The 13,382-nt window shown below is 36.0% G+C and overlaps 2 protein-coding genes across 2 annotated transcripts in view; one reads left to right on the top strand and one right to left on the bottom strand.

The window, feature by feature from the left end:
• The window catches only part of LOC138693464 (zwei Ig domain protein zig-8-like), a 1,129,977-nt gene that overhangs the window by 971,683 nt on the left and 144,912 nt on the right, over window positions 1-13,382 (bottom strand). The window lies entirely within an intron of this gene.
• Window positions 1-13,382, top strand: part of LOC138692999 (probable cytochrome P450 301a1, mitochondrial) — a 67,349-nt gene that overhangs the window by 2,657 nt on the left and 51,310 nt on the right. Inside the window, exons 2-4 of the mRNA XM_069816493.1 lie at window positions 1,635-1,886; window positions 5,424-5,557; window positions 9,383-9,495. Coding sequence (XP_069672594.1) covers window positions 1,667-1,886; window positions 5,424-5,557; window positions 9,383-9,495 — 467 coding nt within the window. The 5' untranslated portion in view covers window positions 1,635-1,666. The remainder of the gene's footprint in view (window positions 1-1,634; window positions 1,887-5,423; window positions 5,558-9,382; window positions 9,496-13,382) is intronic.

Raw genomic sequence — 13,382 nt, 5'->3', positions numbered from 1 at the left:
CAAATGCTGGGTAACTTACGGCGCTGGACCCTCGACTCACTTCGCTGGCATTATCACCTTCATGTCATTCAGACGCTAGATAACCATAACAGTTGATAAAGCGTCTCGTAAAATAACCGATTAAAAACAGTTGATAAAGCGTCTCGTAAAATAACCGATTAAAAAGCAAGATCATTAACGTTTAATGACTGACCAATTGAATGTGCCAAATTTGGCTGCTTTGTCTCCGATTGAAATTTTGGAAATCGAGTAAACAGAGAGATATCTATTTTATAGTTCAGTAATATCATGAATGTTATGAAACTGACAAATTTTGTGAATGATGGGCAGGGCAGTTATTAATAATATGTATGTTGAAAAATTGTGAGACTGGCAACACATAATCAGTTTTTCCCTATCATTACCATCAGAACACAGCTAGCACACAAAGCCGCAAACAGAGGATACATCTTACATCGTAAGAGTTGAACCACCTTATACTTCGTTCCATAATGTCTGACAGGAGAAGTAAACGTTGCCAGCAGAGGAGGAGATAAGTACAATTGCTATTCAACGTATAACAGAGATTTCATTCCACGCTTGATTTGAAGTTGGGCGTTCTGAAGCGTTCTACCCCCGCCTAACTTCAAGATAAGAATGGAATGAGACCTCTGCCATTGGTTGAATAACAATTAGACTTCTCTCTTCCTCTGCCTGCAATGTTTACTTCTCCTGTCAAACATTATAGAACAAAATATAGTTACATTGGCTCCTTCGAGCATTATACATACCGTAAAAAAAGGGAACAGTCCCCTTTTTGGCCTAGGGGTCCGGCGTCCCCGTAATGTTTGTCGGAACGCACAAAATTCCCATATTTTAATCAAACTTTATTTCAAGAAGTAAAAATCAATAATTTTCCCAACTGATGTTTACTTCATACATTAATGTTGAAAGTATGGTTTTGATTTGTATAAATGTTTGCAAGTCTTTGATTTTCAAATCAGCAAACATGAATTAACTATGTGTGAAAGAGAGGCTACTGTTAGACAAAAAGATAAGTACAAAGTACTGTCAAGTGACGTAAATAAATTTACTCCTTGCTTTTGTTAACTCCCTTGTTTAAATCTTACTTGATACATTTTTTCAGTAACCTCTAGCTTCAATTTCCTTACAAGAAAAAGTCGATAGTAAAAGTTTCTCGTATTTTCATATCGTATTTATGGTAGGCATAATTATTAAATTACATTATCGTGCTTTAATCCATTGCAGTGAGGCTATTAATATGCATCCAGCATACTCGCCTATGTAGTGTTATCAAAATCAAACCAAGATCTCATATTCCATTAGATGTATTGTGATCTTCCCATACTCGACATCCATACCATATCGCTTCTCTGCCCGACATCAGCCGATTTATTGTGTTGCCACTACCAAGCAAGTCTTGCCCCTTCTATCTGCTTTTATGTTCGAAGATTGGCACAATTTGTCATTTCTCCAACTCAGGACCTCTTATAGCTGACTGAACTACGCCCGGCATAGATATCTTCCTGCCATGAACGTTGTCAACAAACCCTTATTACAGCAGGTGTTGTAATGTTCAAGGTTTCGTGGGAAGTAAACAATGATTCGGCATACTAGCGTCGTAATTTGCACAGGTATACGAATAGGAGCTGGTTAGAGGAGCACAATGCTGCCTGGAATTAGTGCTGTCAGCGCTGCTTTGAGGTCAGATGGCCGGCATTCAGTCTCTCTCGGTCTGAGCCGCCTTGCGGTTAAGCGAAGCGCTACAGCAGCGACCTCAGCGGCGGAGCAGGAAGACTGGAACAATGCCAAACCCTATGAAGAAATCCCCGGACCGAAACCGTTGCCTCTTGTGGGAAATATTTGGAGATTTCTGCCAATTATCGGCAAGTACTGTACTACAAATATAATATAATATAATATAATATAATATAATATAATATAATATAATATAATATAATAGTACATTATGCAACGAGCCTAAAATGGTAGTAATTAAGACGCGAGTATGTTTATGCAAGGAGCACAAGCGAGTTTCATTAATTTACATACGAGCGTCTTAATTACCATTACAGGCAAGTTTCATACGATTTTTTATATTCGACCATATTTCTAACTTGAAATTATTCATAAGTATTCATGTTATTCTTATCTGACTGGGGAGCGGAACTGACCTTGTGCAATATCTCGTAAATTGTGATATGTGCGCAGACGCGAAAGTATTGATTTTTTCCGAGACACAAATGTCATTGACCTTGATATAATCTAGAGAGTAAAATAAACATTACTCTTGATATAACCTTGACATTGATTTAGACATTGAAAAACGAGATGACAAATTGAATTTATTTGAATATTATTTACAATTAACATTAATTATTATAGTAACAGAACATAACCTTCTGCGACAGTATTGGATTTCCAGCCTCCGTGACGTTTCGCTAGTTGTCTTTCGATTGCATATCCGAGAATAATCGATACTTGCGCTTTCATAATGTTACAATGGTGTTTTCTGATTGGTGGAACACCTGAACTTTAATGAACAGGTGTACTTTAATGATGTTCATTAAAGGGCTCCTACCAGGTGTATAATTATTACATTTCGGCATGGTCGAGCATAAAATATCTATACTAATAATAAATCTTTAGCCGAAATTTTTCTGGTAATTTTCGATTTTCCAAAAATAATTAGTCCTAACATGTATAATTAACCACCCTGAAACCGAAAATCGCTTTTTTTTTTTTTTTTTTTTTTTTTTTTTTGTATGTCTGTCTGTCTGTCTCTTTGTTTGTTACCTTTTCACGCGATAATGGCTGAATGGATTTCGATGAAAATTGGAATATAAATTAAGTTCGTTGTAACTTAGATTTTAGGCTATATGGCATTCAAAATACATTATTTAAAAGGGGGGTATAAGGGGGCCTGAATTAAATAAATCGAAATATCTCGCTTATTATTGATTTTTGTGAAAAATGTTACATAACAAAAGTTTCTTTGAAACTAATTTGCGATAAGGTTTATTCTATGAAAAATTTTGATAGGACTGATATTTAATGAGATAAATGAGTTTTAAAATTAAAATAACTGCCATCTAAGGCCGTGTAATGAATTAAAAAACAAATGACTTCGTCTATAAGGGGCCTTGGACAGCAACAGTCGAAAGCTATGAAAGATAGCCTACAGAGAATGTTTCTGTGTTTGTATGAAGTAATATCGGAAGCTAAATTAACCGATTTGTATAATTAATTATTATTTCACCATTGGAAAGTGTAGTTTCTCTAGATGTACCTAATGCTATAACGTTATTACAGTAACTTCTGATATAATATAATATAATATAATATAATATAATATAATATAATATAATATAATATAATATAATTTATTTGAAGGGTTCAGAACCATAGTGGGCCAAGCGCCATTTACTGAATACGTAGAAAACAAGGGTTAAAATTAAGTTATAATTCAATGCAAACCTATAACAAGTAAAATAAAATATACACATTAAATCTAAATGATGTCAATCTTCATTAAACTATGGTTGCATGTAATAAAAATTAAGAAACATGTTAAAGGAATTGTCATTGCACCAAATGAGTGTCTCTGGACCAAAACGATCGCATTTTAATTATTTGGATGCAATTAAAATTAAGTAACATATTAAACGATTTATCCTTCTATCAAACACGAATGTTCCCTGGATCAAACGTCCTATTTTAATTATGTAATTACTTTATATTTATTTCTAACGGGTGGAGCGGAGCGCACGGGTACGGCTAGTAATATAATATAATATAATATAATATAATAATTATTCATTCAGTGTTCTGCCCAAGGGCAGGTCTTTCACTGCAAACCCAGCATTCTCCAGTCTTTTCTATTTTCAGCCTTCCTCTTTGTCTCCTCATATGATCCATATATCTTAATGTCGTCTATCATCTGATATCTTCTTCTGCCACGAACTCTTCTCCCGTTCACCATTCCTTCCAGTGCCTCCATCAAAAGGCAGTTTCTTCTCAACCAGTGACCTAACCAGTTCCTTTTCCTATTTCCGATCAGTTTCAGCATCATTCTTTCTTCATCCACTCTTTCCAACACAGCTACGTTTCTTATTCTGTCTATCCATTTCACAAGCTCCATCCTTCTCTATATCCACATTTCAAATGCTTCTAGTCGCTTCTCTTCACTTTGTCCATATAATAAAATACGTATGAGATGTCAATAAATGTTTGAAGAGGTTTCATGATTTTTAATGGCCGTATTATTAGAAATATTGTGAACGCGTTTGCTGTTATGAATAAATATCTCTGAAAGTTTTGCTTCAATTTCCCGGCAACATATGCTTCCGCCTGCGGACGCGAGAGCACTGTTTTTTTAAAGTAGTGAGAAAGCAGAAACTATTCCCGAATTTCATTCAAGCCAATCTATTACAGCGGTTCGGCAACAATTCAGCATTAAGTTCCATAAAAATCCACCTAGCGCCATCCTCATTCGGCTTTGGTATGAACAGTTTAAATTTGCAGCAGCTGAAAAACTTGTAATGGATTTTCTTGCAACATTGCAATCGCTTCCACTTACAATTTTCAATAATGTAGACTAATAAGTAGGTATGAAATAAAATGTTGGGGATCGATTACACAAGTTGACTGTAGTATGGTACATATGCCGGGGACGTGAGCTAGTACGAGGACATTGACTTGGTTCTGCGATCGATTACGCGAATAACAAGGTGCACATAGACAAATCTGGACAGTTCTAAAAGTAAATACATGCTACATAGCATTACAAAGATATATTTTTACGTACCTTTCGTTATGTGCAGAAGAACTGTCATAGAATTATTCGTGGGTATGAGTTTCCTCCTTTCTTTTCTTGTGCTACTATGCCTGTGTATATAATATCGCTTGTCACCTCGTATGTTTGTATTGCATCATTTTCATGTAATGTTCCCGTCATTCACTTCAAAACACTCACCAAATTCCGCTGCAAAAATATGCGCCTGAGAACCTTTAACATTCGGCATTATCATTCAGCAGGTACATTGTTAACACATGCTACGGTAATGATTGGCGAACGGATAGTCAACTTGAAACCACCGTAACGCATCCTATCGGTCCCCAACATTACAAGCCTAGTAATAAACAAAGAAGATATTTTTAACAAAAATCAAACGCCTGTAATAAATTACTGCGGAATAATAGTATTGCATACGTCCTATACTGCAATGCAATAAATTTTGTCCAAACTACACACGCACGCACGCAGTTCGATATATCACACATTTCTCCCATGTATTTCATGTTCTTGGAGTTCGATAAAATTCGATCAGGCGCCGGAGGCTTTTCTGGACGTCTGTCATAGCTGTTAAAATTGATGTACACTATCATGTTATTAATTTGAAATGTTATTACCTTATTTTCAGGCGAATATAGTAAGATGGAGTTCGAAGAACAGTGGAAACATTTTCATAAAACGTTCGGGAATATAATGAAACTGACATTATTCTCAGGTAAAAAGGAAATGGTTGTCTTATTCAATCCAGATGATGTTGAAAAGGTAAGAATTTTATTCCAGATCATTATTTATTAATTTTTAATAATATTTATTAATGAAGAAGTGTTTGTCCGCCGCGGTTGCTCAGAGGTAGCGTACACGCTGCCGATAGAAGCAATCAGTGACTGAACAGCATTCTTAGACAATGAAAAAAATATACATCTTTCGTCTGCGGAACTGGATACTATACTCCAACCAGGAGAAAGTCTCAGGGGAATGAGACGCAGCGGAGTGATGTTGTTAATGAATGTTGATGGCATAAGATGTCATAAGGTCACACACGTGGGTACACATCTTCATTGGCTAACTCTCAAAGCACAAACGATAACACGATAGTTACAAAATTAGATCACGGTTAATCACCTGGTCTTTTAATCCCTCCATATAGCAAATAACATATGCAAGAGAGCGCATGGTTTTTAAACTGACTTTATAACTGTAATATTATCTATCTACTTTGCTCAAATAGATGTTATTTATTTTATTGGGTTATTTTACGACGCTGCATCAACATCTAGGTTATTTAGCGTCTGAATGATATGAAGGTGATAATGCCGGTGAAATGAGTCCAGGGTCCAGCACTGAAAGTTACCCAGCATTTGCTCGTATTGGGTTGAGGGAAAATCGCGGAAAAAACCTCAACCAGGTAACTTTCCCCGACCGGGATTCGAACCCGGGCCATCTAGTTTCGCGGCCAGACGCGCTGACCGTTACTCCACAGGTGTGGACGCTCCAATAGATGACGCAATAGTAAGCACATTCCTTTCACGGTTAATCTCCTGGTTGGAGAACAGTAGTTGTCCATCATTGTCCTGTGATGTGCCTGCGTTGTGCCAATGTTACATCCAGGGAGATCGGCAATGTGTACGTCTCTAGGGAGGTAAAACTGATAAAGAAAGAAATATTTTGTAAATATCATAGTAAGTTATGTAAGTTATGAAACTTGCACGCTCACTTTGAGAGAGGAACAGACGCTAAGGGTGTTTGAGAATAAAGCGCTTAGGAAAATATTTGGAGCTAAGAGGGATGAAGTTACAGGGGAATGGAGAAAGTTACACAACGCAGAACTGCACGCATTGTATTCTTCACCTGACATAATTTAGGAACATTAAATCCAGAAGTTTGAGATAGGCGAATCCTGAAATGCACATAGAGTGTTAGTTGAGAGACCGGAGGAAAAAAATCTTCTGGGAGGCCGAGGCGTAGATGAGAGGATAATATAAAAATGGATTTGAAGGAAATAGGATATGATGGCAGAGACTAAATTAATCTTGGCCAGGATAGGGACCGAGGCGGGCTTATATGAGGGCGGCAATGGGTTCCTTAAAAGCCATTTATAAGTAAGTTACGTATACTAATATTGTGAAGTGTCCTGGGATTTAACTTTTTCGTTCATCTATTTATTAATTAGTTCACTCATCCATTTCTTTATTTAACGTTTCCTTCATTCGTCTATCCGCCTGTTCACCGATTCGTTTCTTTTTCCAACCATCTCTTTATTAATTATTTTTACGGCTGTCCGAATGTTTGTCATTCATTCGCTCCATAAGCATGTTCACTCATCCCTTCCTTCCGAACATTCGTGTGTTTTTCCCACCGTCCGTTCACTATCAATACATTCTTTTCTTCATCCAAATATCTACATAATTATTCCTTCCTTTTCTTCTTCCATTCATTCATTCATTCATTCATTCATTCATTCATTCATTCATCTAACCTATGTTTCATCCATTACTCAACTTTTCCTTTATCCACACACCTATCCATCCATCCATCCATTCATCCAAGCTTTCATCCATCTATCCATCCGACCTGTCATCCATCTATCCAACCTCTCCTTTATCTATCAATCCATCCATCCATCCAACATCTATTCATCCAGCCATCAATTCAACCTATTCTTCACATCCATTCAACCATTCCTTTATCCATCCATCCATCCATCCATCCATCCATCCATCCATCCATCCATCCATCCATCCATCCATCCATCCATCCATCCATCCATCCATCCATCAGTGACTACTTTTTCGATATTTCGCTATTAATAGTTTATTAATTCATTTCCTCATTCAGACAAATTCTTACTTCGTTCTCATTTACTCCCATTTGTGTCCTCCTAGAATTTTATAGTCACTTTCCAAACGTTCAGTATATCCGATTATTGCGAATCGTTGTATCATTAGTCCTTATTGTTTTCCTCTTTAAAATTTATATTTCGTACATAAATTGAGAATTTTTAAACTTTATCAACTTCGTCTTTAATTACTGATAACGTCATAACATTAATATTTCTTGGAAATAGAGTTATTGCATTAGGTAACGTAACTATTACCCAACAGTTCCCTTAGTGCAAATATTCCATAGCCCACTGTCATGATCTTTCAAAAATCTAACTGGATTATTAGTTTTTAAATTGGTTTGTACCATTCCATATTCATTGAATTAATTAAAAGAATTAAAGTACTACGCGTATATATATTGTAACTTTATACTAAACAATAATGTAGTTTTATTCTTACAACAATAACTCTTCACTTTCTACAATTTAATTCTACTCCCGTCAACAATGGGATTTGCTCTCCACACAGCAACACAGTATTCGTTATTGCACTCCACAGACGATAATGACAATTTACTTGGATTATTGAGAAGAACAATGAACTGTTAATTTTAACTAATGATCACAAAGCACTATTAACAAATCAGAACTGTTAGTTCTCAGTTCACAGTTCGTTTGCCTTGGCTAGTTCTTCTAGCGCAGTCACTCAAGTTCACAGTATCTCGAACCACAGACCTTCAGAGACAGTCCACTGAACCTCGAACTCAGGTCCCCAACTGCAGTCCACTGCACTCGAACTCAGGGCTTCAAATGCTCACACAGCTGCGGACACACTCAAGTCGAACTCCTGTCTCGAAGCTATCTTCACTGCTACACAAGACTGGCTGGCTTGCTGTTCACAGACTACAACAACACTGCTAACTGCTAAAACTGCTCAAGTTCACTCGCGTGTCGTAATTTATAACCTCACCATAATTGCGAGAAATTTCCGGAAGATTCCACTCTCGAATAATCTGGATTTCTCTCCTCTCTGCCGCGGTCGCTCTCTCCCCTCTCTACGCCACAGCACATGCCCCAAGAAGCAGATGCGCGCGCAACCTGCCTGAACCACGGCCGACCTAGTCCTTCTTCTGCCGGTCGTGAGATCGAATCTCACGTGGCTGTCACAATATATAATACTGTAGATTTCTTTGAAGAATGCATTTTTCTTAGGAAAATAAACCACATACTACGAGTAAACAAAAGCTTATTTGTATGACGATTAACGTATGCAAGTTGTTTTAATTTGTACATTCAAGAATGTGATAGTTTCACTAGAATGTAAGATACAATAATATAATTGTGTATTTGGAGTTGTTTGATTTCTCATGGAATCTCTTTGTTGCAGAATAAAATGTCTCACAGATATTTAGTACTTAACAAATTATTTGCTATCATAATTAATTTGAGATAACAAAGGCTATGTAAATTATATTAAATATTAAATTTGACAGCCCGTCCTTTCGGAATTAAGATCCCATATTAAGGCTGGTTCACAATAAACCGAGAGCGGAAACGACAACGAGAACGAGAACGGAAATATTGTTAAAATAAATGTATTTAAATGTGAACATTCAGAATTAACTATTGTGAATGCGCACATTTAAATATATTTATTTGAAAATTATTTTCGTTCTCGTTCTCGTTGTAGTTTCCGTTTCACGGTTTATTGTGAACCAGCCTTTAGTTCTTTACAGAGTTTAATAAACATTATATCTCTTGCGTAGGTATTCAGAAACGAGGGTCCATCCCCTTCGAGAGAGCCATCACACACCATCAAGTACTACCGTACAGTCACGAGAAAAGATCTTTTTCAAGATATGGCAGGATCCATATCAATGTGAGTATTGTTTTGCAACTCTGAAAAATAACGTTCTGTATGACGACTAACTGAAAAATTAATGTATCTAACGTATATTTCAATCTCTCTATGTTTATTTCTACTGTAAATATTTTGACAATAACATTAAATGTCGCACATTACATATAACTATCATATTTCTGCTCAAGAGGTTTCGAAAATATACATTTAATGGACTTACTGGCTTATTTTGGGAGTCCAATCGCTATCGAACTATAAGATGCAATACATTTTTTGACTGGATTTGTGAAGTGAGTACATGCTTTAACCCTTAAATTGGAAAAACTTCATTTCTCACAATACTTTATTAAACCGTGTCGGACTGTAAAGAAAACAACTATCGCAATGTCCATATTTTATATGTTGTACAATATTATAGTATTGTGAAATTTTGATTAAGTTTAATTTTCCTACCAATTGTTTTCTATTGTTCTATTACAGCATATAGCCTATTAACCTGTTGTATCCTAGAGGATACTTTGTGAATTTAAGGGTTAAAGTCGTATTTCGAGTCTCTTATGTTACTAAACATACAAGTAGCTTTATGTTCAGATTCATTCCTTGTATATATTTGCTTCATGCTTGGACTAACTCTTTTTCTGTTGCATTTCCTCTAAGTGCAATGACATCGAGCAAATATTCTTATACAGAGAGATCCTTCGTAACTCCGAGAGTGAACATTACCAATTCTACTATATCAATATTCGTTTCTACCTAAAATGAGAAATCAGAACACTGTTCATGCATCTTTGATTTTATTTCTCGTTCAGCTAGTGCAGTGGCCGGCAGAAGCTGCAGCTATGACGTAAGAGCCAGTCAGGCCTCAAGAGCTTGGAAGAGCGAGCAGTTGAGTCGTATTACTATTATCACGCACCAGCGCAGTGGCGTCACTGCAGCAGTGATACGACAGTTCTTGGAGATAAATTGATGGAATCACATTCCTGTATTTTGCTAGGGAATAACTACTCTGCGGTCATGATGGCAACATTCTTGGCAAATTCCCCGTCATTAAAAGAACGCATGTTCTTTGCAATGGCTAGTGAAATCCTATATCTTAAGCCTTAAGCTTACCATTGATTCACTGACAGTGTGTTCCCTAGCTTCACTTAACAATTTATCTTTCAATTGCAGCACTAGTACTTGCCGATCTTCTCCCCCATACTTGTCATAATCATTTGTGTGGCATACAGAATAATGGCGTTGTATATTGAACTTCTTTATATGCTGAAACAGCTTGCTACAAATCAAACACTTCGGTATTCCTCCATATACCATTACACAGTTCGATCTCGACAAAGCATTTAGCTTGGGCACGGTAGTGACACAAAGTGATGGTATGTTTCAAAAGTTGAAATATACTTTGCACACTAATCACCAAGGTAGGGCCTAGATAGTTCAATCTGTATATTGTGTAGAAAAATGTCTGTTAAAAACACTTGAACTTTTTTCAAGTTTCCGAGTAGACAGAGTGCTGTAGTACTGCTTAAATTATTTATTTCTTTATTTGTATATTTATAGCAGTTTCGGAGCCTCATTTATATAATGCGAACGCTTCTGCAGCTGGCTGTATTATGAAATTCATATTATTATTATAAGTATATTAAATTGATTACAAACCGAAATATTTTGTTACATTGATTTATCAGGGTTGTACAGTTTTGTTTTCGTACAAATGTATTGTAATTGTGCTGTTCCCATACTACCTCAGACGAATGGATCGCGCTCTGTCAGTGCATAGGCGCCGTATCACCACTGTTCAGTTGAACCTTCTTTCCACGCTGTGCTCAGTATGCAGAGTTTTCCGAGCAAAGAGCGTGACGGCCCCGTGGTATGACGTCACAGAGCACTCATTATAGCACTTCAATGATTTTGCGATTTCCAAAGCAATATCATAATTTGCATGGAGTTCCCTTTGACTCATAGCTTGTTTCATCACATTTTAGTACCGGAACTGTTATTTGTATCTAGTTTTTTTTTCATGTTTTAATTGTTTCGCCCCGTCCAGCCCTATGAAAAGAAAATTATGTTTATATTTATTTTCTACTGTATACTTTTCCGTTTACAATTATATTGGATATGTTCACAGTCTGGTATATACAGTCACGAAGCTCAATACGTAGTAAATATGCAAAGATTAGATAGTTGCTCACCACTAGGATCGATAATATCGCCTCATTACAGGCAATGCAAAATAGTACCGGCACAGTCTATTGTTTCTAGCACCCTCAAAACTCAAGCTTTGTGACTGTATATAGTAGACTGTGATATGTTCATGCTTACCTATGATTTCGTGATGATCTTGTGACATGTCGTAATGTCGCTAGGTGTTTGATTTATAAATGCCTATTATAATTTTATAACACAAGAGGCGTCTACAATGTCACCTTATGCACAACAAATACTGTTTCTCCCATTCATCTTCAAACACAAGTTTCCGAACAGATGTTGAATGTTTTGAGAAAGAAGGAAAAAACATTCTAAAAGAAAGTTACCTAAGAAACATCTACATCGTACCCGTATATACAAGATGTTAAATTAATACATTTATAACGGCTCGGGAATGCTGGAGGAGGAAGAGTTTTCTTACGTGGCAACATTCCAGCAGATATCACCTATGTATTTATAATCCGTATGAAATTAAAATATATCGACATATTCTTTAAGATAGGTACAAATTTCGATAATGTTGCTAAAATCAACCAACAAAAATATCTACACAACAGAAGCTTAACCCTCAACTGGTATCGCTTTTTAAGTGCCCATTACGATATCAATTAATATGACCCATAGATACCAGTTGAAGGTTAAATACAGTACTTTATTGAGCAAGCTTCAACATCATCAACTCCATTGTTCTTAATTATTAGAAAATCAATAACTCAAGAATTGTATATATTATCTCGTACATCGTATATTATAAAACAACTCAATAAGCGCTCTTACATAAACTTATTTATGATTCTCAACTTCTTGAAATGTCTGTTAACTTAAATACTGTCCATAAATTATTCCTAAAATAAAGCATCTTGTAACGTGGATAAAGTTTCAAGAGGCCATTATTTTTAATCTCCTTTTTAATGAAAGAGACGTTTCTGTCAAAATTTATTAGAGCTGGTGCATTTAATTAAGCGTTAATAACGAAGTATAAAATTAAGATGTAATTGAAAATATTTAACGAACATTCCCCCCTCTCCAATCCCATCATCATAATCATCATCATCATCATCGCCATCATAATTCAGTAACTGAAGTTTCTTCATCTTTGAGTTCTTTGTCTTACGCGCATTTTTAAGCAAAATTAGTCATTCACAAATAAGGAATTCTCGGCCACTTGATTAACTTAACTTAAAGCCACACACTGAGGTGGCATTTCTCAAATTTCGTGAATTTAAGAACCCCTCTAAATATTATATATATATATATATATATATATATATATATATATATATATATATATATATACTGTTTCTATCGGATGAACAATTTACATCCGGTTCAGAAAACGAAAACTTTGAGTTTGAAAGGACACGCTCTCACAGGTTGGTTATGAAACAGCGCAATCTCTATGATTCCACAATCCACAAATTATTAACATAAAATATTTTTTTCTTTCCTTTCTTTGGCATGATTTATCCCGCTCTTTCCTCACCTGCTTACAATTCAGTTCGGTGTCAGGGAAGAATATATATAATTTGACTATCATTTGACTAACACTAGGTTGGCACACATTGCATGCCTCGCTGTTTGTGTGGTCAGTACGACACTAGGATGAGACAACACAGAACGGAAAGAGCGTACAATATCCACATAGCCAAGGCGGTGAACACGTAAATAGTATCAAAATAATATGAACGCCATTTGATCAC

The sequence above is a fragment of the Periplaneta americana genome, chromosome 17 (genome assembly GCF_040183065.1).
Source record: "Periplaneta americana isolate PAMFEO1 chromosome 17, P.americana_PAMFEO1_priV1, whole genome shotgun sequence".
Classification (NCBI taxonomy): domain Eukaryota; kingdom Metazoa; phylum Arthropoda; class Insecta; order Blattodea; family Blattidae; genus Periplaneta; species Periplaneta americana.
Note: the sequence above shows the minus strand (reverse complement) of the source record. Positions and strands in the feature narration are given on the sequence as shown.